Source organism: Cygnus atratus, chromosome 16 (genome assembly GCF_013377495.2).
Source record: "Cygnus atratus isolate AKBS03 ecotype Queensland, Australia chromosome 16, CAtr_DNAZoo_HiC_assembly, whole genome shotgun sequence".
NCBI lineage: Eukaryota > Metazoa > Chordata > Aves > Anseriformes > Anatidae > Cygnus > Cygnus atratus.
Window position 1 is genome coordinate 6,092,921 of NC_066377.1, and position 26,878 is coordinate 6,119,798.

At 44.9% G+C, this 26,878-nt stretch overlaps 1 protein-coding gene across 1 annotated transcript in view; it reads left to right on the top strand.

Annotated features, from left to right (window-relative positions):
• The window catches only part of BMP7 (bone morphogenetic protein 7), a 45,795-nt gene extending 20,528 nt beyond the window's left edge, over positions 1-25,267 (top strand). The window contains exons 2-7 of the mRNA XM_035548517.1: positions 3,806-3,998; positions 14,606-14,754; positions 19,207-19,404; positions 20,653-20,729; positions 21,239-21,349; positions 22,572-25,267. Coding sequence (XP_035404410.1) covers positions 3,806-3,998; positions 14,606-14,754; positions 19,207-19,404; positions 20,653-20,729; positions 21,239-21,349; positions 22,572-22,721 — 878 coding nt within the window. The 3' untranslated portion in view covers positions 22,722-25,267. The remainder of the gene's footprint in view (positions 1-3,805; positions 3,999-14,605; positions 14,755-19,206; positions 19,405-20,652; positions 20,730-21,238; positions 21,350-22,571) is intronic.
• Positions 25,268-26,878: the final 1,611 nt, after the last annotated feature.

Consider the following 26,878-nt stretch of genomic DNA (forward strand, 5'->3'; position numbering starts at 1 on the left):
CTTTCAAAGATGCCAAGCTTACTTGCATATTTGCAACAGAGGTGTGGCAAATTTACTGACAACCACTAACCAAAGATATGTGCTTGTTTTGTTCACATCACCTTAATTGTCCTGCACACTTTTTCTTGTTTTATTTTCTCAAGAATCTGCTGTCCACCTCCATGCTACAGCTCTCAGGCTCCATCCTTTCCTTTCCCACAGGACTACGCCCAAGGGAGTGCCTGATGATCCCCACCTGCAGTAGCTACAATTAACTGCCACACTTGCTATGCCACTCTTGACTCTAGAGTTATTCTGCACCAACAGATTTTGAGCTGTGTGTTAAGTTAGTTCATAATTTGTCTACAGAGCTTGTGCTTCCAAAACAGAGACCACGTCTAGAAATGAGAAGAGGTGTGCATTTACACGTGCATCGCTTGTGGATGGATTATTTTGTTAGGGGGCGAGATCCACTGTTTTCCCACAGCTAAGGCACACCGTCTGTTTCACAGCAGAATTATTTTTCAAGGGTGTTCTTCCTTTTCATATTTTACGCCCTTCGATTGCACATCCAGAGCCTTGGCTTCCTCTCCAAGCAGCTGCCTTGCCAAGGCATTTGAATTGTGACAGTTTCTGAGCTGGAATTTCCAACATTTCAAATTAGGAACTGGGCTAAAACTGTTCTCCAAAAGCCTTGGGGTTGTAGTGATTTGTAAGAACTATGAGCCTAGGACAAACACAAGTTCATGTTCTTTGGGCTGTTAACTATACCCAGCAAACAATCATACTGTGTTTTGACTTTTAAGTGAGCATTTAACACACGATGGCTGACAAACAGCTGAGATTAAGTCCATCAAAAATGACCAAAAGCTTCTCATTACGGTAGGTTATGGCAATAAGGATCACAGATTTTATAGACCTAACAGAGAAACTGCAGCCACATTCAAAGAGCTGTAGCAATTCCCTCGATTGTTTCACTGAACACTCGAAATACCATTCCCCTCTTTAAACGCCCCCCAACCTTATTCAAACTCCTCGGGTAATTAATTGGAAACAACCCTGTTGCAGAATTGTCAAAGGTCTGACTAACACCCATCAAACCCAGGAAACTCGGACTCCTTGAGCACTCCCCTGCTTACCTCATGCTGTTGTGCTTAAGGTATTACTGGGGACTACAAAAAGTGCACGATCATATATACTGTACCATATGTTCACAAATACCAAAGCACAGCAGCATGAATTAAGGATAGGATTTCAGTCCTCATAATGAAGAGTCTTGCTTTTATGAGTTCAAGTCAGACCCTTAACGTTATTTTAACATAGATTTTGGTGTTTAATTATGTAATAAGATTTACTGCAGTCATCTAACAGATGTTGATTCAGGGTCAGTGTTTCTCATAAATTAGTTCTGAAAGGATTTGTTACTTCTGGGTCAGCAGATAGGACCAGAGTGCAAAGAAAAAGGGGAAAAACAATAAACACTGAGTTGAAGGGTTTCTTGGGATTCTTTCTTCAGTTACATATCCACATATTTTCATGATCTTAATGACTATAGCCACAGGAATGTTTGCTTTAACACTAAAGATGGCTCAGCCCAAAACCCTATATCCAAACATCTGCAAAGCATGGGAAAGTTCAAACTCTGGGGCTTTTTATTTTATGACCCTGGCCATTAATTTCTCACACTAATATGACACATTTTTTCTAGTGCTCTGCAGTGGGAATCGCTGCGAACTCTAAGCAGCACCCAGAAAAGTTTCATCTTCATGTGTCTGTTGTCAGACTTTGTGTGAAGTGCATACACCAGCATTGACTGGTTATTTGTCATCAAGTGTGTAACACTGAAAAGGTGCACCCACCTTCCTTCAAAAATTCAGCCTTCTCGTGTCTTTGGAAGCAAATCTCTCTGTACATCCTACAGTTTGACCTATCTGTAATCCACCCTGCTGGTGATGTTATCCATAATATAATTAAAACCACACAACATTATATTCATTCTTCTATAGTTGTGGTTAAAAGAGATATTACATATTAAAATATTTTTCCATTCCTCTGTAATTTAGGTGCAAACAAATTCCTCTGAGACTGAAATCATACTCTTTATATCTTTTTCTGCTGAGAATATCTTGGAGGGAAGGGATTGAGGCATATTTAATAGGATTGCTAGCGCTTACAGGGCAGTTTTAGCCTGCCAACTGTGTTACAAAAGCTGGTGACTACTCACAATTCTCACACCTCAGGGTACGAGGGAGTGAGCGATCTTCCTGAGGCTGCACTAGATGTTATAGCTGGAGGTGGAACAATAACTCTGTTCACTCAGTGCATGCGAAGACTGCCCAAACTATAAAACCATTTGCTGAACTTAATCGCCTCTGTCTTGGAAAGTTTAGGGGTTTCATACCTAAAAAACTCCTCTAAGACAAATCCCAGCTATTAGTAAGAGCGCTGAGCTATTTCCCTGAGCAGCAATCATACAGTGGCAAACTGCGAGCCCTGGACTGCTTGCAGAAACGTTGCGCGAGAGGAGGAAGAGCCCACAGCCAGCTGCCGACCGCCGGCCAGCAAAGCTGGGCTGGACCCACTCCGTGCGAGCGGCTGGACACAGCCCCGCTCCCGGGGACTCCCCGTGCTCCGTCCCTGCCACCAGGGAGCCCCCCAAGGTACGTTCGTGCCATGCAGCGCCGTAAATTTAAATAGCACTTCCCAGTCTCAGGCTGAAACTCCTCTTTTTCAGGAGTAATTCCATTTAAGTCAATGGATTTACACAATGGATTTACTGCTGCCAGAAGAGAATCAGGCCTGTAGAAAGACGCGCATTCTTTGCCAAGAAAACCTCAGAGCTAACTACTTGAATTGTGCAGTCGAGCTGCAGGGAGGTCAAGTGGACAGACAACAGGACCGGGACGCACGGGAAGGCCCTGGTTCAAACCTCGGCCCTCTGAACGCCGTGCGGCGTGACCTCTGGCGAGTCCGTGCGTCCCCTTGTACCTCTGTTTCCCCATTTTCCTTTGTCTGACTTGTCTGTTTAATTTGGAATTTGTTCGAAGAAGGGCACTGCACTTTGTGTGTTCAGATGGGGCACTGACACCTCTCCTCCCCTTGCTGCAGCTTGCTAGGGGACAAACTCAAGGTCCTTGTCTCCTCAGCACAGTGCCCCTCTGCTCCACCACTACCAGCAGCGCTGCACGAGCCCATCAGCCATACATCAGCGGCAGGCAGATCCATCAGGGGCACAACACGCCATCCCAGTGCTGTCTCGGGAGGAATCTGGCACTTCTTGCTATTTCAAAGTCACTGTTGATACATGGAAGTGAACGTTTGCTTCACAGCCTGGATCGCTAAAGATGCCTCAAAACAGCAGCTCTGACCCTTGAGTGGCACTGAGAATCTGTAATGAGTTCAGCTGGCAACAAATATGGGTCAGCGGTGTGAAAAGCCCCAAGGACTGGAATTTGCCAGCACTCCTGCAAAGCCCCCCATTTCTTTCGGCCCCTTCCCACAGCAGCCCGGCCGTTATCAGTGGCAAATGTCCAGAGTCACTTGTCAAACACAGACCTGCCAAAAATCATTAAAACGCAACAGTCACTCGCATCCTGTGCCAGCCAGTTGTAAAACTGTTTCAAAGACAGCCTAGTAAGCACCTACGTCCTTCTAGTAGCCTAGATAGAGTCTTTGTGTCCTGTGTGCTCTAACGAACCGAACGGCAGCGTGAGATGCTGCAATCAGATATTCTTGCCCTTTGCTGTTGTGGCAACTCGCAAGCTTGTTTGATGGTGAGGGGAAAGGGAACAAAGCAGGTGGCTAATGGGCTGTTTTTCTGTTTCAGTGGAGCATGACAGAGAGTTTCACCATCAGCGCTGCCACTACCGAGAGTTCAGGTTTGATCTCTCCAGAATCCCAGAGGGGGAAGCAGTGACAGCCGCCGAGTTCAGGATATATAAGGATTACATCCGCGAACGCTTTGATAATGAAACGTTCCAGATTAGTGTCTACCAGGTCCTCCAGGAGCATCCGGGAAGGTGAGTGACCCTCAGAGAAATCCTGATGTGAGCACAGCAGGTGCCTTCAAGGGCTTATGCCCGATGTTTTCACAAATACTGGTGCTACCAGCAGAAGGGGCTTTAGGCACATGGGCTGTCCCGTGAAATCTCGGTCGATGCTAATGCAGCTGCTGCGTGTGCTCAGCCATCAAGGCACGGGGTGAAGGTGTGAAGGTGCCCAGGAGCCTCAAGGTGCCCCAAGAGCACCCAGCGGCTGAGGAGCGAGCGAGGGGCAGGGGCTGTGCGCCTGGCTGTGTTATAGTGCGGGAGGAGGCCACAGGCTCAAAGTATTTCAAGATTTCTGGCAGGCATAGCCTCTTCTTCTTGCTGCTTATGGATCCTGAGGTGGCAAAACCACATCTGAACGCTTCCTTTCTAGTTGGAACTTAATTACTAGCCCTTATTACCAAAGGCATTTGAGATCCCTAATTAACAAAGACAGACGACACCATGCTCTTTATATTGACTGATTGTTTTGCGTGTGCACAACTACAAGATGAGCTATTAAATCCATTCCAGGGAATTATTAATGTATGCCAAACTCCCTGACAAATCCTCCAGGGAACTTGAATAAGAACATATGTTTAATTTTCTCATCTGTTCTTGGTTCCAATTAATCAGCAATCCCAAACCGCTTATCAAAGGCACTTAGTTTCATTTGCACATTTCTTCTAAATACAAAGCCTACCAAAAGACTGCATTTTATTTACATGAAAAGTATTTACAATCACATGCTAGTCAGAAGTTATTCTCTAGGACTACTAAATATGAGGCAATAACACTACAGACCTAATTTAAGTTTATGAAAAGAGAAACACCAGGGATTTAAAATGGGGGAAGTCCAAAAGGGTAAGAAACAATAGTGTAATCAGGATTGTGGCTTTATAGTTTTAAAAGAGGTAATAAAAAGGCAAAAATATATATAGTTTTGCATTTTTGATCCATTAAAATGTGACAGGAAACCTTATCAACAGTTCTAAATGGTGAGACTTTCTACCAGCTTTGCTGTATGGTAAAAGTTTAAACACTGGCATGTGGGTATAAAACTCGTGGTTCTCTCAACATTTCGAATGACAATTATTTACAAGGTTTGAGGGACTACGTTAGTATTAATCTATTTTTATTAAACAATGATAACTCAAGCATTTTAACTAGGGTTTCTTAAAGGAGAAGGCAACAAGCCACAAACATGCATAGGACCTGTTAGATCCTGCCTACTACAAGCATTTAAGTTCCTTCCATCTTCAGCCCTCACGGACACAAAGGCCTCCCTTTGCTATATTTCTTAAGTTATATAGATAAAAGCTTGCGGGGATAACTTCTCATTCATGGGAAAAGCAGAAAAAGGATATGTGCTGGCAGATGCCCAGTGTGCCAGGACAGTAGGGAGTTGCCAGAAACATATCCTTGGAGTAAATGTCCTTTGTCACCACACGAATGGATGCCAGGGAAATTCTCCTTCAGACCCTGATTAGTGAGGTTCCAGCAAGGAAATTTACTGACAGAGTTAGCATGACATTCAGCTCCTTAATTTTAAGATGATACATCCACAGGTTTGTTACAAGGATCTGTAGAGAGGGCTGCAAGGTACTTCCTGGGTGGGTTCTGTGTCTACAACTGCGTGGAGCAGCCTTTCTGTAAGCTGTCTCCTTCACAAGCTCTTATTCCTAAAGGAAAAAATGCATGCAAAGGCCAGGCATATACATGAACCACTGGGTGGAAGAGGTGAGGAATACTGCTAATTATACAGATGTTCCAGCTACAAGATTAGATGCAGTTTTACTGCATCACATTCACCACAGGAACAGCTTTTTTTTTTTTTAATGAGTGTTCATGCATATTCGCCCTTTGCATACATTTTGGCACAGGCACTGTTGAGTTTTGAACAGTTCGTACTGAAAAAAAAAAATATTCCTGTTGGTTTGGATTGACCAAAGGTAAAAATATTGTCACTAGCATTTGTAAAAATATTTGCTCTTTTTGTGCGTTTTTCCACTGACATTTTCCAACCAGCTCTGTCACAGACCAGTCATCCAAGTTAGTGTGTCATTGGGCAAGTGGAGAAAGAAAACAAACTCTCTGCAGTGTTGATCAAAAAACACCCGTTCACTTTGATGCTTCCTTGGCTGTTTGTCTCATCCTGAGCGGGCTGGAAAGTCAGACCCATCTGATGTTGCTAGCAACAAGAGCAAAACAAAGCCAAGCCCTCCCCCTGCACCGCGAGAAACCTTTGCTCACATTTTGCTTTGTCGGTGCCTTCCCCTAGAGCACGGCAGGTACGATGGCCACCGAAATAACAGATGGGTTTCCTTCTGCCCCTGCTCTCATGATGATAAAACAGCAGTGGCATCTCCCAGCAGATTACTGGAATTGCTTTCCTGAGACATCAGATATTCCCCAAGCTTTTGCTCGCCCACGGAGCATACCTCGTGCTCGGGCACACCAACGTGCAGAAACGCACTGCCAGCCTCCCCGAGGCAGCGGTGGGATCAGGTCGCCTCCTGCACCACACGGTGACACACAGGAGGGGCCAGGACAGCTCCTGGGGCCCCCAAACAGCACAGCATTCAGCTGAAAAGAAAGTTGTGGCTGACTGGAGGTCTTTTCCTTGAGGGTGAAGGGACCACTGGCTGTGCTGGAGGCTTGATTTCCAGCTAAACCTCAGATAAGCCTCCAGTTCTGAGGGCGTGCTGGTGTGCCCTCGGTTCAGATAAACCACGAGCACCAGCAGCTCAGCAATTCAGTACTTGCGTTACGAGTTCAGGCAGGCTGGCAGATAGCTAACCAGCAACATCTCTGTTTGCAACTTACTGTGGGTGAAAAACACAGGTCTAGGTCTTTCCAGGCAGACAGCTGCCCCCACCGCAGACATTGCTGAAGGTGTGCCCCTCGGTAACAGGGACGTTTGAACATAGGATGGATGCTGCCATCCATCCGCCTGCGCAGCTGTGGGCAGACACATGCCTAACCGCCGTGGCAGCAAGAACGAGAGCACAGCTCCATCCTCTGTAGCAGACTGCGTGCCCCTCTGGACTTTGACTAAGAAATTATCTCTGTCAAAATGAAGATACAAATACAGGTGTCTTTAGGAAAGCAGACTAAATAATCAAATATTCTTTCTGCACTTTCCGGATCTCTGAACTCATTGCAAGGCAAGCTTTTCAAACTGACAACATCTCGGTTATAAAAAAGCATGCACAGCATTCTTGAGGCACAAAGCACCAGTTATTCACTTTAAGCAAACAAGTACATTCACGAACAAAAATGTTCCTAATATCATAAACACTGTGAAAACAGCTGAAGTTTTGACTAAAATAACATGTCTTGAAGCCTTCACATGCACAACCTAAGGTCCAGTGACTCCTGTCCACCTTCTCTTTGGTCTTCATGGTTCCCTCACCCAAAAGCTTGGGAAAGAGCTTTGCAAAGCCACCAGCTGGGTTGAGAAGGGTGCTGAGCAGTGGGTCACTGAGTCCCTGCTTGTGGTAAGGAACCCGCGGTGGGAAGCACAGGTTGCCACCAGGGAGCCAGGTGCTGGCCAAGCCCCCATCTCCTCCTGCCTGGGTGCTGTGAGAGCACAAAGCTGCTCCAAGCTGCTCCCTTCCTCTCCAGAGCGAGGGAGCGCACACCACGGGGCTTGCCGCAGGGCATTGAAAGTCGTTTGTTTCAGGCACCGAAGCAGGAAACGTGTTAAAACAAGGCTTGTGGAGAGGAGCCTGAGAAAAACGAACTTTGTTGCTTTTACAGAGAGGTCGTGAAAATAGTTTGTGAGGCACTTTGGAAAGGAAATATCCGTTACCTTTTTCCACCGGTGTTCCAAGCGATGGCCAAAGCAACAACTCCAAAGGGACCTCGGTGCCTAACAGACACACGGGTGCTTAATGGGGTTTCTAGCAGCAGGTTTGATACCTAACTCATATTGTAGTTGATATGAACTTGTGTACTTTCACAAAGTACCCATGCAGTTCTGCGCAGGCTGTCAGCTGGGGCATCATCCTCAATTTATTAACATGAAGCTAGAGAAAAAAATGCAGACTGTGTAGTTCTCCTCAACAGCAGAGCTCGATCCCACCCATCTGTCTGCACCTTCTGCAGCTGAAATACCTCATCGCAGGATTTCATCTCCAGTTTCAGTGGACCCAGCACTCGCACTGTGGAGTAAATCCCAACCCCTTTGAAGTGTATGGGAGTTTTGTTACTGGACAGAATAAAGCCAGGTACTTCACCAGCCTTTGGTAATTGTAATGGAGTTGCTACATGTTCACTTTGTGCCCATTATGGGTTTCACAGGCTTCAAAGGCAGTGAATGATGTGGATGCTCATGTTACCAGCCCTACAGAAAAATAAGATCTTGCACGATGCATTCCTGGGTTTGACTTGCAGCTGGAATGCTTTAGTTTGTGTTTCAAACTACACCACTTCTGCACCCAGATCAAACCTGAGCCCCTCTCCAGACCCCTTTCCCTTGTTCATTGGGGTCTGTTTCCATGTTGTGGGTTGAAACATGTAATTCTAGTAACTAAGAAAGGCTTAGGCCCACCCAACAGGCAAAGCAGATGTGTCCTCTTTTTGGAGCTTTAGAAAATAACTGTTGTGATTGTTCCAGGGGTTGTGCAGTGCAGAAAGATACAGTTTGTTTTAATGTTGTGCCCCAGCACCACGGCTGTATCCACAAGCACTCTAACAGCATCTAGGAAGGTACTGACAATAGTTTTTGTTTTTATTACATTTTCTGCACATAGGTTGGTAACTGTTCTCATCCTGATATGCTCTTGGGCACAGCAGCAGGGAACTTGAGCATGGAAACCCTGCAGCCCCCCAAGAGCAGCGCTGCATTCAGTTCTTTCTTTCAGACCATTCCTCAAAGCCACTGCAAAAACCTCTGACAAGTCTTGAAGTCACTTAGCGAGGCACGACTCTTCACAGGCACTCGAGTAGCTGCAGGAAGCATTTTGCATACCCCAGCGGGCTCTTCCTCAGCTAAGTGATGCACTAACGAACAGCGATTCAATACCGAACAGAAACATCTGCACAGAGTGTCAGGGATACGTACATAACCTCATTTCTCTCAGCACGGCTGTTACAGGAGGCTTCCTATTTAGGAAACATGTTGCATCTCTCTGCAACAAACTCTCCCATTGCCACTTTTAATCAGTCTTTGAATCCTAGATGATGACCTCAAGCACTACACAGGAAGGGGAGCACGGCTACTGGGGACAAATGAGGTAGAACTAGGAACATGAGGAAATTTTAAAGCGAATTTAATTTCTCCCAAGCTTCAACAGAATTTACACAGATCTGTCTCACCATCATCACAGCCAGTTTTCAGGCCACCTCCAGCAGTCTGTGCCTTCACCCGGAGGACCCCCGGGCTGGGCTCGCTGGCAGCTCGGCAGGGAGAGGGGGGATCCAAGGCGCAGGGAAGGGGCGGTGTGGGAGGAGGGCTGCATCGGGGCCGTGTACAGAGGGTGTTGCAAACGTGCCAGGGAGAGGCCCAGGGAGATCCTGGGGCCCTCTCAGAGTAGGAAAGTCTGAAAAATATTTTCCTAAGCTTGTCTTTGGACAGCTGCAGCCAACTTTAAGTAATGACACCAAGCAAAGTGGAATCTGGATGCTGCAGTTTTTTAATCCAAACAGATGTCTTCCAACCCGAGACCTCCTCCCTGGATGCTCTTTCTGCCTTCTCCTCCCTCCACCTGCTCAAACCTGGACGTGAATTGCCCACAATCCCCCTGCCACCTCTGTCTTCAGGCTACCTTGCAGTTAATTTGCCAGCTTGCACCGTGCCTGTGGCCCAAACAGCTCCTCTAAGGTTATAATACCAGTCAAGAGGATAGGATTATGCTCCTGTGGTTTACAAGCTGAGTCAGTAAGACATTTAGCATATCTGTTCCTCCAGTGTTTCCCACTTTAAAACGGACGTGGGAGGACTGACCCATATTTGTAAAGCAATTCAAGTCTACTGCTGCAAGGTGTCACAATATGGTCATTGTTTAAAACACTGCTAGATCTGTAATTCCTCAAACTAGCAGGTAGGGATTAGAGCTGTGCAGCGGCCAGACAGCCTCAGTGTGCTCTTTGGGCCAGCAGATGCCTGAAAGGCAGACAGGGGACAGCAGGACCTGCTGGCAGTGCCCTGGGCTGGCTGCTGCCAGGACATGGACAGGAGAGCCACCAAGGCTCCGAGGTGCTCACTGCCCGGAGTGCCAGCACATTGCAGCCATCAGCTCGTTTTGCAATGTAAGGAGAGCTGCCAAGAGTCACCTTGTCTTCTGCTGCCTGTGTTTCTTCCCATTTATTTTTATCCCATTTGGAATTGCTCACTAGTGTTTACTACCACTTGTCAACCAGCAGCTTGAAATAACAGAGCTGACAAGGGGGATGGGGAAAGCGAGGGAAGAAAACAGACGCAAAAGGAGGTGCTGCTTGCTAAGAGGGCTATGCTGCAGAACTACAGACCTTAGAGCATTATGGTTTTTATTGGTGGAGTTTCATCTACTGTTCTCCCTTGCTATTGCAGAACCAATGACTCTCAATTTCACAGTCTCTCTCTCTCACGTCCTTGCTCTTCCCTGTGGTTCCCACCAGGTCAGGTGGCTAGGAGAGATGCTGCACTTTTGATTTAGCATTTATGGCTACAAACCAGATCATATCCAAGAGGCTGAAAAAATACCCCAGCAAAAAGCAAAGAGCCCATACTTGCTATTTCCATGAAGCTGCCTGGTTGCCAATAATTTCTCTTAGAACTTCGGGGGTTGCAACACAGCAACTCTCTTCCTCACTCTTCCCTTTCAGGATGCTTTTACTTGCATTTTCTTTCTGTTATTTCTCCACTCATTGCCATAAACCTCACTTTTTCCAGTCCTTTCTCTTCCACTGATCACCCTTTCTTAGCCCCCTCATGCCACCAGCCCTCCACTTCCCTGCTCACACCCAGCCCTTTAGCAGCTTCAGCCCTTCCACATCCATAGCTCCAGCTGCTTTCCAGACACAATCTCACATGCATCGTCCCCAGCCAGCCTCGCTTTGCAATCCTTGTTATTCAACCTTCAGTCCAGAAAACACTGAGTTAGTAAAGGAAATTTTATAGACCACACAGCAACCATATGACCTGCAGACAAACTTTCAGCAGTACTTTCTACCAGGAGGTGTGTCTCCTTTCTGGTGTCCAACACCAGACACTACTGAAACAGTCAGCAGACAAGTGCCGACCTCCCGTCCTCAGCTCAGGCTGCTGCAGCAACAGCCTGTTGCTTGAGAAAACTGATCTGAAAACCCTGAGTTTTATCATCACTAAAAGCTTTGACACTCCTACTGATCTAAGTACTTTGAATGCTGAGGCATTTTGATGTGGTCTCAACAAAACATACTTGTGGTCTGGATCCAGACTTCATCATTTATGTAACTCTAATCTAGACATTAATGTTTCCATGTTCCAGCTTAATTTTCTGTAAAATGAGGATCGTGTTCCTTTTCATATCCTTAGTCTGGTAGAAGGCTCAGTAAAGTTTGTGACATGCTCTGAAGTTCTTAAATGAAGGGACTGAAAGAACAAGGAACCAAAGTGGTTCTCTGCCTCCTGGTTGTAAAACCATCATTGACATTGCTCCAAGAACGCTCTAAATGTGTATACAGTCACTAGGTAAGGTACCAGCGGTTGAGATGTGCACTAGGAACCTCTTCCCTTTGTGCTTAGATCTTTATCTCAAATCTAAAATCCAAACCAGCCATATCAGCTAGACTTAACTAGCACTAACTCTTGTAACAACTCATTAGACAGGAGCCCTCAGAACAAATTTTGTGTTAGGCTAAGCAGAATAACATCTCTTCGCTCTGCTTATTATGACTTATCCAGCAATGATGTCTGAAGGGCTCGCTGTCTGTTAGCTAGTGATTCAATGTTGTTTTGCCATAAGTCTTTGGGGAGCAGGGCATTTTACTTCATGGGAGGTTGTTCTTTTTAAGAGAACGGGAGGTTTCTTTTCATTGGAACAGGCGCCACAACCTCAGGAGCCTCAGATGCTCTGCCTGCAACGCCAGTCAGGTTTTTGCATCCCAACCCTGGCCGCTGCTGGTGGGCCGGAGTGGAAAGTGCAAATCCAGGAGTGCTTGAACCTCTCCAGGGAGCATCTGACACGAGGCCTTTTTGGGTCCAAATGTTCCAAGTGTGTGTGGGAAGGACATTTCCCTTTAGTGGGTCCCTTTGATCTCTCTCACTTCGGGCTTCCCCTCCAGGCCTATTGTTTGCACATTGCTGTAACTACAGGAAAACAAACGCATTATACAATTTCCCAGCCTGACTCACCCTGGTACTTGATGCCTCATGTTGTCTGGTTACCCCGATTGCATCATGTCAGCATGGGAAGCTTAAAGGCTGGTTTTTCTGAGTAATAACGCTGCAGTTGAGCAGTAGCTTAAAAAAAAAAAAAAAAAAAAAGTTATCATTATTGTTATTATCTTCAACCTGCAAACTACAAGGGAGAAAAACCAAGCAAGCCAAGTCCCTATTAACCAAACGTTGTTGTGAATCATGAGTTCCAGTCAGGGGCCATGCTTAAATGATGCAGTATGTGAATATAAAAGCCCTTTACTTCTGGAAACTTGGACTCAGCCATTGGAACGGGCCAATCCGTACTACTCCCTCGTCCCCAGCTCCCCTGGGACGCGTTTTGTTCCACACGCTGTAAACAGGGAAGGGCGGGAGGTGTCCGTGCGACTGCGTCATGTGCTGTGGGCACATGGCCATAGCTCCCGGGTGGGGATGAAACCCCAGGAAATCTGCCCCCCCGGCTTGTGCTCAAGCATCATACCTTCCCGTAACTAGCGCACACATGGAGGGAGGGTTGATCTGCACCATTTGTCTTCAGCTGTCCTGGATGCACCAAGTGGAGATGGCTGAACAAATCCCAGCACCTGGGCTGAGCCTCTCCATCGCCTGCACCACGGCCCCTTCCTGAGCCGTGGCTGCCCAAACATCCACCAAAATACTCCTTGTAGAACCCACTATGTGCTGGCAAGGAAGTGTTGCAGCAAGGTCAGTTCTGATGTAGGGCTTCTTCCACAGACCAAAACTTTGTTTAAAGGAAAGCAAAATGCTTTCTTTTAAAAATGAAGCGCTGGGAAAACAACAGAACCTCCTTTTACACGTGCTCGATGACGTGCTCACGTGCTCTGCAGGAACTAATTTCAGAAGTTTAATTTCTTGTAAGCCTGCACAGAGCCAGAGGCAGTGACACCTACCAGCTCACGGAGGAAAGCCATCATCTCTTACACACCCCAGCCCACAAAGGTTGAAAGGATAGATAGCAAAAAACATCGCAATAAAACTGCTTCTGTTTTGAGTCAGCTCTGTGAGACAAAAGCCTCTAATTTCTTGGTATCTCACAGGGAAAATAATCGCTAAAATCTGAGAGACAAAAGCCTCTATGTTGACAGCTCTTCTGGGACTCAATTCTGATCACTTGATATTATGTGCAAACAAGAGGCACTGAGTAAATAAAATTAGAAATATATATGTATTTGCACTGACAAATCAATAGCGACAAAATTAGTAAGGCTTTCTTGAAGCTTTGAGGACACAATTAAAGGGTTTTCCAAGGATATTTCTTCACTCAAAAGGATATAATTACACTTAAACAAGTTATCATGTTTGTGCACTACAAGTACAGAAGCAGCCCTTACGGGACTTGTCTAGACTCTTCCACCGGGTTTCTTTGTTCTCCTTGTAAAGTTGTTGCTTTTTTTTTTTAAATAAAGAAACTGCACCACCATCCAATTCTGCTACTATTTTCATCACGTTTTACCTCTTTCTTAATTCCTGATAAGAGAAGGCTCCTTCCTTTACAGAACCTGTGTTTTCTCAAATTTTCATTTTACAGAAATTTGCCAGGAAATATTTTGTAAATCCAGAATGATTTCACTCTTTTTAAATGCAAGAAATCCTCTCTATCCCCAATCTTTCTCAGCTTCTGTTTTCATTTCTCCAACCAGAATAATCCAGCAGTGGCCTTTTAAAGATGTAAGCAACAAACTGAAAGGAAATTGCCACCCAACATTATGCAGACCTGTGACTGTGCAGAGGGTTATTGCCTCAATCAATTATCTGTAACCTCAGACGAACAAATTTAAAAAACCATTACATATGTTAATATATGCACAACAGTGTTCCAGCTGGCTTGCGCCAGTGCTACAATTATGCATAAAAGTCAGGAAATTATGTGTGGAAAGGATAATGAGCAGCATTGTCTGCCCAATTACTAAGTTTGCATATGCAAACAATAATTTTGCAAATCTGTGCCTGGCAAGCATTTCTTCTGAAGTTGCATCAGCAGCTCTAAGGTTAACTGCAGCAGCAAAGTAATCCAAAACCACCTCAACTCTGCTTCAACCCATCCTCCCTTTTTTAAAGAGAGAAGAAAAGCACTTCATGTGAAGGTGATTAGGTAGGAAAGCACGCCAGCCCAGCTCCAGCATCGTGTCTGTTCCTGAACGGCTGACCGAGTGTGTTGCTTAACGCGGGCATGTGAGCGTTGTAGAGACCCCAGTGGAAAGCCCAGGTAACAAGAAATTGCACTTCTTTTTTTCAGGGACTCAGATTTGTTCCTGCTCGACTCTCGAACAATTTGGGCTGCAGAAGAAGGGTGGCTGGTGTTTGACATTACTGCAACCAGTAATCACTGGGTGGTGAATCCACAGCACAATCTTGGCCTGCAGCTATCTGTGGAAAGCATAGACGGTGAGTTTCAGACAGCAACGTCAAGGAGTCTCCGTTTCGGGCAGATGATCTCAACCAGGGGAAGCCTTAAGCATTCAGTTTTCTTTTTTTTGAATAGGATTTCGTGAGTATGTTTTTTCTGAATTTGCTTAAGGCACAAATAATGATTAAAAAATTAAGTCTGCAGACATATTTCAGGTTAAGGATGTACTCAAATGCTTTAACAGACTGGGAATCTGTTGTGCAGCCATGTCAGCATTAGCTGTGTACACGTCCCCATCACAGGGTGTATACGCTGCTGGCAGCAGAGCACAACAGAACCACTCCTGCGTTTCTCCAGCCATGCTCCCCATGCCCACCGCTTCAGATTTTTCTGAGTGAGACAATTCCAGTCGAGGAGAGAGGAAGAAACTTTGCTATGTGTAGAAAGACAAAGCTGAGTGATGTAAAAGGCTGGCTTCAACTGGCACAGAAGTACTTTCAGATTCAGAAAATATTTAGGAACCATTTTCATGTCCTCTCTAGCAGTAGAGATTCATTCTCCAGATATGCATCTTTGATAACATTTACTATTGCTTTTTATGAACATTTCCAGTGGGTACTACTTTGCAAAGCGATTTTGAAATAGGCAAGCTAACAGCCATTACATGAAAGGGCGATTTTACTCTTGTGAGACCTGTGCACTGAGAGGTGCCCAGGGTTTGTTTTAACCTGCCCTCTCTGGGCTCCTGCATTCACAGATCATTCAAACAGAGGCACAAAGCAGGAGCTTCTCCATGGAAGTTACCGGTCCCCACCCTAATGACAGATGCCTTTTGCCGTCTTTGCACAAAGATTCAAATTCAGCCTGGTTTACAAGATAATCTTTACACTTCAAGCTAAAATAGTAAGGAAAACGAACAGCCAAGACAAGCTTAACCTGTTTTCAAGCACTTGTCCTTGCTTTTAGCTTTCCCTTTGCCTCCTAAAGGAAATAGTTGGGATTACAGATGTTGTGTCCAGTCACGACACATCCAATTCTTTTCACACAGAGGAAAACCACCAAGACCCAGGCTGGAGTCCACAGAAAAGCACTAGCTGGAAGTAGGCTTAATATCTCTTAAACACTACAGATAATACAGCGTCACTCTCACACTCTTCTACTCATAAAACCTTATCACTCCGTCCTCCCCAGTCCTCAGCTAGTGATTTTACAGCAAAGGTCAATCCCTTTTTTCAGCATTAAGGAAGCCAGCTATTTATTTATATGCTACGGATTTCAACCAAGGCTTTTCAGGGTCCTGCACACAGGGAAATGCTGCAACCACACAGCCCCAGGAGCTGCTCTGCTGGAGCAACCAGAAGTGGGCTTTTTTAAAGGCATACAGCCCAATCTGTCATGGGGAGAGCCTTCAAAATGGGAAATTCTCAGTTTCAGTAATAACTGCGTTCTCATCTGTATAGGACTCAGTGAGAATTAGGACTGTAGTTTATACTCCTGAAAAATCCAGCATTGTTTGTAAACATGTTCGAAGCAATACAAAAAGTAACTGGCTGCTTTCTCAAAAGAGATTAACAAAATGCTTAAATCGGCCTGTCGCTGAAGTTAGGAAAGCCAACTCCAACATTTAAAAAGTAAATACAGAGATACAGGGCCTGACTGTCTGCCTGGCTTCTGTGACTGAGTCTCCTGGCAGCACACCTTTGCTCTCACGTTTCTCTACCGTACACGTGAATATTTCTTTCTATTTTGAATGGCAAGGATATGTCCTTCCTTGCTCCCCAAGTTTCATTTTGGGTTTAGACCAACTGCATGCTAACGAGAAAACTGCTTTTACACCTGGACTTCATATGAAAATCATATGCTGCAAACACAGCAGGACTTTGATGCAACACTATATGCTTGGACAACCCCCAATACTTTAAGTGAATTGTTAAAAAGATCTTTCCTTTGTAGCTGTCCCTACATACAGAGATCTCCAACCATGAAGCCAGTACAGTCTTAAAAAAAAAAAAGAAAGAAAAAGCCATCATGAGTACTGTCCAGATGAAATTATACAAAAGAAATTAACCGGTCTTTGTATTTCTTTACAATCTTGCCAAATAAGTCTATCAACGTGTATAACTAGGGTGGAATCACAGGGGAGGTTTTTGCTCTTAGAAAATGGGGATCAGCTCGAGCTGCAAGCAACAAAACATCTGGGTGAGTCAGTAGCCTGCAGCAAGCTCTCAGCCCAGCACCAGTACGCCTTGCTCAGCGTCTGCACATGGGAACAGCAAGCACCCACTTGGGTTTACTTAGTTTATTACTTGAGATCCCATATTTGACAGTTTTAAAAAAGCAGCTTCATAAAAGCAGATAAGGCTGTGCCCTCTGGTTCAAGAGCACAGCTTTAGTTCTTTTGGGACAAGCTTATCATTGTCTAATGGGGACTATATACATGTTCTTGTGTTAAACCTCACTTTCTGCCTGCATAGGAAAGTTAGAACCAAGGCGTGCATTTTTCCCACCTTTATACACTACTCGTACAGAGTACTGCATGCCTCTTTTCCCCTAAGGAAACATTGTACTGGTCTTTAACACAGTGGTGTTAAATGAGGAATTCATCGGTCAGATGCTACTTACTGCCATGCTAGTGAAAATCCATTAAACATACCCGTGTGAAGTCGGGTCCCCTGCATACCACTGGCCCAATCTCCAGAGACACTGCAAAGGTGAAATAACTTTCTCCGGAAAAACCACAGCCAGAGATGTACTTGGAAGTTTAAACAACTCGGAGAAGCAAAAGACTTCTTTGAGGGGGCAAGAAAAGCCATAGGAAGAGTATTCAGTGAGCTCCTTCAGCTGAGCTTGTTTTCAGGAAGTAAGGCTTCGATCTGGCAAAGCCCGAGCACAAGTGGAACTACTTACATATTTATCATTAGCTACTTGCTTAAGCACTTTGTGGGCTTGGCCTCAAATGTTTAAAATGAAAACTGTTTGGACAAGTTTCCAGCAAGGAGCTTCAGCTGAAGCTGAAGAAGTCGATGCATGTCCACATAGAAATCTACATACACAAATTTCTGCACTTGCTTTTTTATCCTGAGCTTTCCTGGTGCCCTGTCCCAATATTTGTTTTGCTTTATCTGGTTTGCAAGGCCTGGCCCTGCTCCCCTGCCCATGGCATGCTGTGGGACCTGGTCACACCAGGCAGTCCCATAAAACCCCCTCCTGAGCCCGTTCTTTCCACAAATCCCAAATATTGCAGCTTGGCACTTGCTCACTGGGCTGCAGGCTTTTAGAAAAATAGGGAATGGACTGCAGCTGAGGCTGCTCCACTTCTTGGCCTAGACCTTTGACCACAGCCCCTTTTTCTGGGGTCCATCACATTTACCAACCTTTGGCTGTATACAAGAGCTAAGATGAAGACATTTCCCTAAATACAGTATTTTTTAAATCTGCTATAGGCCACTCCCTTGGCATTTACTTTATTCATTTTAAAAACAGGAGTTGTAGAAAATTACCTACAAATATTTCACGTTACCAGGTTCTTTTTACACCATAGTCCGAAGCCAGTAAGGTAAGGAGATTTTTGTTAGGGACTCTAGAGTCCCTCACCTGCTCTCCATGGTCAGGTGCCTTTCAGGGCTTCTCAGAAACTTTCGGCCATCCTTCGGCTTATTTGATTTGTGGCTGACAAAACCCAGTTCTGTCCTTAGCAAAAACAATCACAAAAACTATTGATGTAACTTAACTTCAGTCCTCAGTAGAACTGGACATCACCCTTCCATTTCACAACAGCACCCAGACACTCTTGGAGAGAATGGGGAAAAATGTTCAATATCGCTCTGCCACCTGCTCCTCGCATCTTTTGTGAACAATGATTTCATTCTACAGCAAAACCACCTAATGAATTTTCAACAAAAATAAAATTAATTTAGAAGTCCAGGATGAAGGAAGCACACATGGCAATCAATGGCTTTGAAACAAGGTTATCGGGTACAGTAGTGCTAGACACAACAATAAGTGTGACATCTTCCAATATCTGAACTATTTGTTTCTCTCAGCTGTGGTATATCTAGAACTCTGACAACATTTCATATAAGGCATTTTTATTTTAAGTTAATAACCTTCCAGTGGGAATTTAGTGTTCCTATGGGCTGAGTTTTATGGTTCCTTTTACAGGCTCACTTCAAATTATAGGCTGGTGAACTTAAAGAAACCCCTCTAAAGAATGCAGGAAAAGTTAATGCTAAGCGGATTTAGGGTAAAATAATTATATGTAGGAGCATTTTATGTAACTTTTACATGCAGATATAAAATGAAGTTAGCTGTGCTAAGCTGCTCTTGTCAGAAGCAGCTTTGTCGATTAAGTCCAGGCCCTTGGTGGCTACGGACGTGCCTAGGAATCATCGTTGTGGACCAGACAGCAGCTCTCCTCCTTGGTGTATTTACCATGCCTGCTGAAAATGGGAAGTTACCGCAATCCTGATTAACTCTGTTTTGTTTTTAAGGGCAAAGCATCAACCCCAAACTGGCAGGTCTAATTGGGAGGCATGGCCCACAGAACAAGCAGCCATTCACAGTAGCCTTCTTCAAAGCCACTGAGGTTCATCTCCGGAGCATTCGCTCCACGGGAGGGAAGCAAAGGAGCCAGAATCGATCCAAAACGCCAAAGAACCAGGAAGCTTTCCGGGTGTCGAACATTGCAGGTACAGGGAGGTTTGCTGGGTTTGTTTGCAGGTGTGGGATAACGCTCTGCTAGATTTGACACTAGATAGGAACAGTTTCGCCCATACTCGACGCTGTTTGTTGTCTCTTTGGTCTACCACTCATTTTCTGTTGCTGATCTGAAACTACTTGGGATTAGGGATTATTCCAAAAAAATTAGAAATGTTTCTTTGAAACATTGTTCAACTGAAGGATATCCTAATCCAATTAAAACAGACAAACAAAAAAAGCCATCTAAACAATCTCCCATATAAATTCTTATCATGAAATTTAAGATAATTACTTTAAAACAAATAAGTGATTGTTACAATAAGGTATTTCAGTGGATCTGAATCAAAATGCTGTACATTTTCAAGAGGCTGCAATTTTAAATTCAGCCCCCAAAAGCTTAGTAATTCCAGAAGTTTTGCCTGGAACAGGAAAGCCCATTCCTTGCTCAGGATAACTGCAGCCATTCCGGGGGGAGCTGCGTGTCCTAGTATGGAAGAAAAGTGCCAGGCATTTAAAATAGAAACGTGGCTTAATTACGAGACACCTCGGAGTAGCAGGCCCTTGGTGACGTCCCCAGCAGGAGCCGCAGCACGGGGCGAGCTCCTCTGAGGGCAGTGGCAAATTCCAGCTCTGCTCCTCGAGCATTTTGCCGGATGGAAAGGGAGCTTGCAAGAGAGGGAAGGAGAAGGACCCCCGGGGCACAAGGTGTGACGTCAGGCTATATGCCTAGGATGAACACAACGTTAAAACAACACTGACAGCTGTGGATGCTCAGATCCCTGGTTCTGACCCATGCTTTGTTCTTTGGCCTCGCCACGAAGCGCTGTCACCGGCTGTACTCCAGTTGCAGCTGCACGAACAGGTTTTGTACTATTTTCATATCATCATGTTGCCTTTGCAGGCCTGAAGGTGCAATTATCACGCACAGCTCAGAATGCAGAGAAGAGTTAAAGGTTGCTTTTCCCCAACACTCCTTGCACAAGTTCTCCTTAATACAGCAGGCAATCATCTGAGATACCTGGGTTTTTCCAACATAAGGTCAAAGGAAGCTGGGAGGGAGAGGGTGTTCCCTGGGTGTCTTTGGCTTTTTGCACTTTATATTTTATGATTAAAGCACGAGAAACTGAAAATGATTAAAAGAAAGCAGCAAGCACAACAGCTGAGCAGCGCCGCCTGCTCCCTGTTGGGTGCTGCCGAGGGCTGGGGGCAGCCCAGGCTGACAGCCCCGCTCCCCACAGAAAACAGCAGCAGCGACCAGCGGCAGGCCTGCAAGAAGCACGAGCTCTACGTCAGCTTCAGGGACCTGGGGTGGCAGGTAAGGGCTCTGCGTCACCAGTGCCAGCTGGGCTGCAAGTCCCTTGGCAGGCTGCTAGAGATCAAGCCAATGTGTGGACTCCCCCCACCCATGCCCCCGGGAAGAAATTATGTATTGATCGTAGCATGCTTAAGAAGCGCTTCTGCAAAGTTAGGGTATAGGAGTACTTTAGAATCACAGAATCATTAAGGTTGGAAAAACCCTCCAAGATCATCTGGTCCAACCCCCACCCTACCACCAATGTCACCCACTGAACCATGTCCCTAGGCACCTCATCCAGCCTTTCCCTGAAAACCCCCAGGGATGGCGATGCCACCCGATGAAGAGCAGCTGCTTTAGAGGTGTATAGGACAGCACTAGAAAGGCCATTGTGCCAGATTTTTGTTTTGCAAGCTCCTGTAATTGTATGCAGACATATGAATTGATAGATTTATGTGTCATTCTACTTTGTGTTTCACTGCACAATATTTCTGTCTTTCTCCACGATCTAATGTCTTCAATTAATCAAGGACTGGATCATCGCTCCAGAGGGCTATGCTGCGTACTACTGTGAAGGAGAATGTGCTTTCCCCTTGAATTCGTACATGAATGCTACAAATCACGCCATTGTGCAGACACTGGTAGGTGTCACGGAGCTTGTAGTACAGTTATTTCTGCTAGGTGCTACTCAGCAATAAGTTTATACCAAAAAGGACCTCTGAGCTAACACCAGAAGGAAGGTCTGCGTTAGCTCTTTAAGATGCCTGCAGCATCTGGCTAAACATGTCTAGCCAAGTGGCCTGAATTAATAGTTGGCTAGGAATTACCCTCTCTTTGCTGCAAGCATTGACATGCTCTCTCTAGTTTAAAGGGGCCCTGTGATAGGCATCTTAATGGTGGTATAGTCCCACTGCACGGGGAGGGAAGAGCAGGATGTGAGACCCATTATCAGCATCTCCTGGAAAAACTCTGTAAGGACGCACACCGTGTGCTGCCGCCAGAAATGGATTTGGGAGCAGGCTGAGGAAGGGGTCAGTGAATCCCGAAATTCCACAGCCCAGCTGCTCTGTGGGTGTATTTGTTTTATGAAGTTGTGCAAAGACGTCCAGATGGGAGCCCCGAGCCAGCGCTTTCACATGACAGCGCCAGCACTTTGGGAGACCCTCGGCGGCCCCAGCTGCTTCCCCAAAGCCACGCACCACAGCAGCTGGCAGGGCCAGGGGACACGCCAGCCCCCAGCACCCTGGCTGGGCAGCAGCCCTAGCTGTCCTGCTCGGAATCCCTCCTGGCACAGCCCCAGTCCCCTGCCCATATCTGTAGGGCACAAGGAGGCTCGCTCCGCTTTTTCATCCACGTCCCGTGCCCTGTGCATATCTAAGGACAGCATTGCAGAAAACATTAGGGAAACTAGAAACGTCTACATATCCAAGGGAAGAAAATTCAGTGCTTTTCTCCTGGAGGATTGGTTTTTAGTCACTTTCCCCCCTCTCCTCAGAGGTCCTGCAGCTGGGGACCTGGAGCCCTTGGTGCCGGCCGGGTCTCGGTGCTGCCCATGGGGTTGCTCACAAAACCTCGCCCGCACGTCCCACAGAGTTTATCGTAACTGGTACGCTTCTGCAGAACTCTGACTGCTCTGACAAATGGGAATTTTCTAATGAAAACCTGTTTCACTGAAAGATTTCCAACTAGATGTGACTTCGGTGTGTGTGTCAGCCTCCATACGTGCAGGGGACATCTCAAGACATTTGTACACAAAGCCAGGTGTTCAAAACATGTCTGAGTGAGCGGGCTGCCTGGGGAAGAGAAACCTGGGGGAGGAGAAGGGAAAATACATCTTAACATGCCTCTACTTTAATTCCCCAGGTTCACTTTATAAACCCAGAGACTGTGCCGAAACCCTGCTGTGCTCCTACCCAACTCAATGCCATCTCAGTGCTCTACTTCGATGACAGCTCCAACGTTATCTTAAAAAAATACAGGAACATGGTGGTACGAGCATGTGGCTGTCATTAGATTTGTAAAAGACAGAAAAAAAAAGAAAGAGAAAAGTGATTTGTAAAGAGTGGGTTTCGTACGGATCGCTGGGGGAGGGGAAAAGGTTAGCACTGCAGCAGCGGGCTTAAAAAATCCCAAACAGTTTTTAGGACTGGGCTTCTGAAAGTTCAGACAATGGAACAGTTTCTGCATCTAAGTGGCATTTGAACACATTTTGTTTTAGTTTATTACAGACAATGAGCTTGTAAACTGAAACAAGTCAGACAAACCATTTAAAACCAAATCTGCCTACAAAATTGGCTCCTACAATACATACTTCTGCAAACGAGTCTTTCAGAAGATTGCAAACACACCAGTGTTGATTATGAATTAAAAATTAATAATCTATCCAAGGTGAGAATGTGCCGTGACTATTAAACATCTGTAGTTCCTGTAACACATGGTTTGCAATAAAATAAGTGAGCAAAACATACCTGGATTGAACAGGTATTTTGTTAGAGAATTCTTACTTCTATCCCTCTGCTTCAATTTCATAAGCAGAAGCAAAGATTAATTAGAAGCAAGTTCCAGTTTTAAACCGCAGTAGTAAAAGCTATATCTGGATTGATTCAAGTTCAAAGGCCAAATCAATCTAAGAGAAAATAAAAAATTTTCTAATTGGCAAGCAAAAGAACTGAAGAAAATAATTCCCAAGAGCAAGACTTTGGGGATATACTTTTTTTTTTTTGTCAACACGGGAAAATTTCCTCTAGCAACCAGAAAGAATTTGAATTTGCTATGAACTTGAAACAGGAAAGCAGCAGAATGTTAATAAATGTTTTGGTATTAAACCTAGGGTTTAGCTGGGGTATCCTAAGCAGTTACAGAGTTGTGAAAGACTGATAAAGGTCCTGCTCCTGTTTGGAAAATATCCATTGACTTCAATGACAGAACAAGTTCCAACACTTTTACAAAAATGCGGAGGCTGGCGTACAGAAGGTGCTGTAAGCTGGGATGTACACCCAGCACCACGAAACCCGACAGGAAACCTTACTTCCCAAGGCCACTGATTGTGATACAAAGACACTGCTCTACTATTGGTTTCACCTCTAACAAAATAAAAATAAAGAATCACTTTCAGTAGCCACATCTACAAGATGAAACCAGGGGCAGGAAAACATCCCCTCGAGGCTCTTCTTTTTCCTTCTTTTAAGTCACGGGTTACACAAACATCACACCTACGTAATTACAACTCGATTAAAGTTGTTGCGATAAGACCAGAGAGGAGCAGTAACCAGTTGCAAACTGATCCAAAACTTTATCATACATCGAGATAACAAAAGCAGGACTGGCATGAGCTTCACCAGGGAGATAAAAAAAGAAAATTCTGTCCTATTAAAGGCCAGGTCCTCAACACATTCAGCTCTAAACCCCAAACTTCAAAAAGCTGAACCTCTAACAGATGGGTGCAGAACATAATAAATGCCTGGACTTGGGTTTCTCTGCACACCGAGGGGATGGGGTGATGCAGCCTCAGTGGGAACTTGGCCCTGGATCGCTCTGTAGAGCAAAAAGTTTATTTGCTATGAAATAAATTGGAAACTTGTTTCTGGTTGTTTAATTCTAATCTCATTCAAGTCAATTGGTGTTTGTCCAGCAGTTTTCCTGGCAGCAGGATTAGGCTTATGGGAACGTGGAAGTCTCTCCATGGCACTGGTAGCTTTTGGACTGCCAGGTGTGCCCTGCTTCCAAACCAGGCAACTCAAACACCTGAAGGACCCGCAGCACACACACTGCAAGCTCAACTCCGGCAAGCTTCCTCCTACCTGGCGCGAGGTGAGACTTTGGCCAATAGTTACAGCCAGTGCCAGGACAACAGCTGACGCCAAAAGAGCATCTCTCCCAGCAGCCTGCAGACGAGACCTCTCCACCAAACTGCCAAGTCAAAACTGCCCCCAGGGCATCTTTTATTTAGAGTGAGGCATTGAAATCACACAGATCAGAAGCGCCTTTTGCCATTGTACACGCATACACAGCAGTGCTTCTGTAAACCTCCTAAAGGAAGTTAAGGTGCTGCCTGCGAAGTGCAAAGCTAATCAGGCCTCAACTTCCACTATTTAGTAGACAAGGGTTAGTTTTTCTTGTGGGTGTTTCAGTGTTGGTGGTCACTGCATCGGTGTATTGCATTTTTAACTTGGACCACGGTATCTTGCTGTATAGGATTCATATATTAAATATTATGTGGGGAGTGTTTGTTTTGGTTTTGCTTTTTTTTTTTTTTAAACATAATAGGATTTCTGTTGCTAGGTTCAACATCAGCTTCACTGTTTGTACATTTTTATGTAAATAGTTGTCACAAAAGCGGAAGAAGAATTATTTATTTCCATCTCTGAATTCCTTTTCAGTCACATCCAGGAAAAATGATTCTCAGTTCCTAAGAACATTTGTTTCCTTATTTAAGAAGATATTTATTAACAGTTGGCAAAAATGCATACACATTTCTGGTTCTTTTCATAGAGCAGTTGTCAGAAGCCTTTTGTACAAACTAGTAAAATAAATCATTGCAATTTTACAAAAGATATCCCAACAACATTGTGTATCTGTGTGGTTATTCTCCCTTTATTCAAAGAACCTTTTTGGCCGGGCAATATTTCACCTGGATCCTCTGTTTTCATGTAGATCAACCCCTATGTACTGGCAAAATCAGCACGTCACTGTTGGGTGCAGCGCCTCCAGTCCAAACACAGAGGAAAGAATATGAAAAAAATATGAATATGTTTTGCAGCCTGCACTGCAAAGATCCGTGATTGAATTATAGTGCAGCTGTCAGCAGCTGTTTCAAAGAAGCGGGGGGTAAATTAGTTCTGTTTACTGCTAACATAGTTCAGAGATTTAGTCATCCCAATAAAATTTAGAGGCACAAGAAAGGAAAGAAGAAACTCCAAAGGAACATCAGCCAAGAAGCTGACATTTTCTAATTTAGATTGTTTTAGCATATTTCAGAGATGCTGCTGGCATGAGGTTTCCTACTGTGGATACCACACTGCATTGCTATGGAGGCAGCTGAAAAAAAATAGTGGTCTAAATCCCTGTATTAACTAAACATTACATCTTCAGGGCATAACAGCAATTTTTGGGTTCTTGTTTACTTTGAACTGTGAGCAGAGTTGTGCCAATTTACATAAATGTATTTGCTGGTCCAGTGACTTAAATCATCAGCTTTCTGAAGCTGCACTGCCATCTTTCACAAGTGATTACAGATCATAAGTAAATGTTTCATGTGCTGATCCAAAGTCCAGCAAAGTGTCAGTGGAAAGGCCTTATTGACCTAACTGAAGTCCGTCCAGACTTTGTATGTCTAGAGTAGTTTTAGGAGGAGTGCCTTCTGGTATTTCTCAGTATGGACCAAATTCTCCACATTTAAGCCCACTTTAAGTCAGAGGTGGTTCCAGCAAGGGGAAGAAAAATAAGAAATCATTGTCTTACAGCACCAGTCTTAACTATAGAGCAGCCAAGAGCAGCTTTACCACCAACTTCAACACATCCAGCCTTACATCGTGAAATACCAGTTGGTTTCCAGCTCTGCCACAAACGCACACAATTTGCTGGATATGCTCCATAGCAGCTTTCCCAGCCTGGGAGCCAAAACTCTGTTCCCAAGTTCCTTGCAGCCTCCCATCAGTCCACAGCGCTACTGTGGCTTTGTCTCTTCATCTACTGTTTTGGAAGAGGAATTCTTGACATGAATACGTACACAGCCATAAACGGGCAGGGCCATAAAACTGGAGTGAGCCAGCTTCAAAACTGCTAGATTTATCTAAGTAATGACATTTTAAAGCACATTTATAACATTTCATAGATCAGTTATTTTAACTTCTTTCAGGCCAAACTTTGAGGATGTTATGTTTGTTTAATTGAGCTGTTTTAATTCTGTTCCAGTGCTGACAATAGGACCCTTGGTCCTTACACAGAAAACTGCCTCTGCTGCTGCCAAGGTTCATATAATAAAAGATAATGATTTAAGAGAGCTTTAGTGTAATCTTAAGATTTCTGATTTTTTATGGAAGTGTCAGCTGTAAAGCCTAAAAACAGAGGGAGAGCAGGGCTAGCACAAGCAGAGCTCAGTGGTGGTGCCAAGGACCACGGGATTTCCTCTACGGCTTCATTCAATCCATTCAGCCCTGCCAGCAATGGGA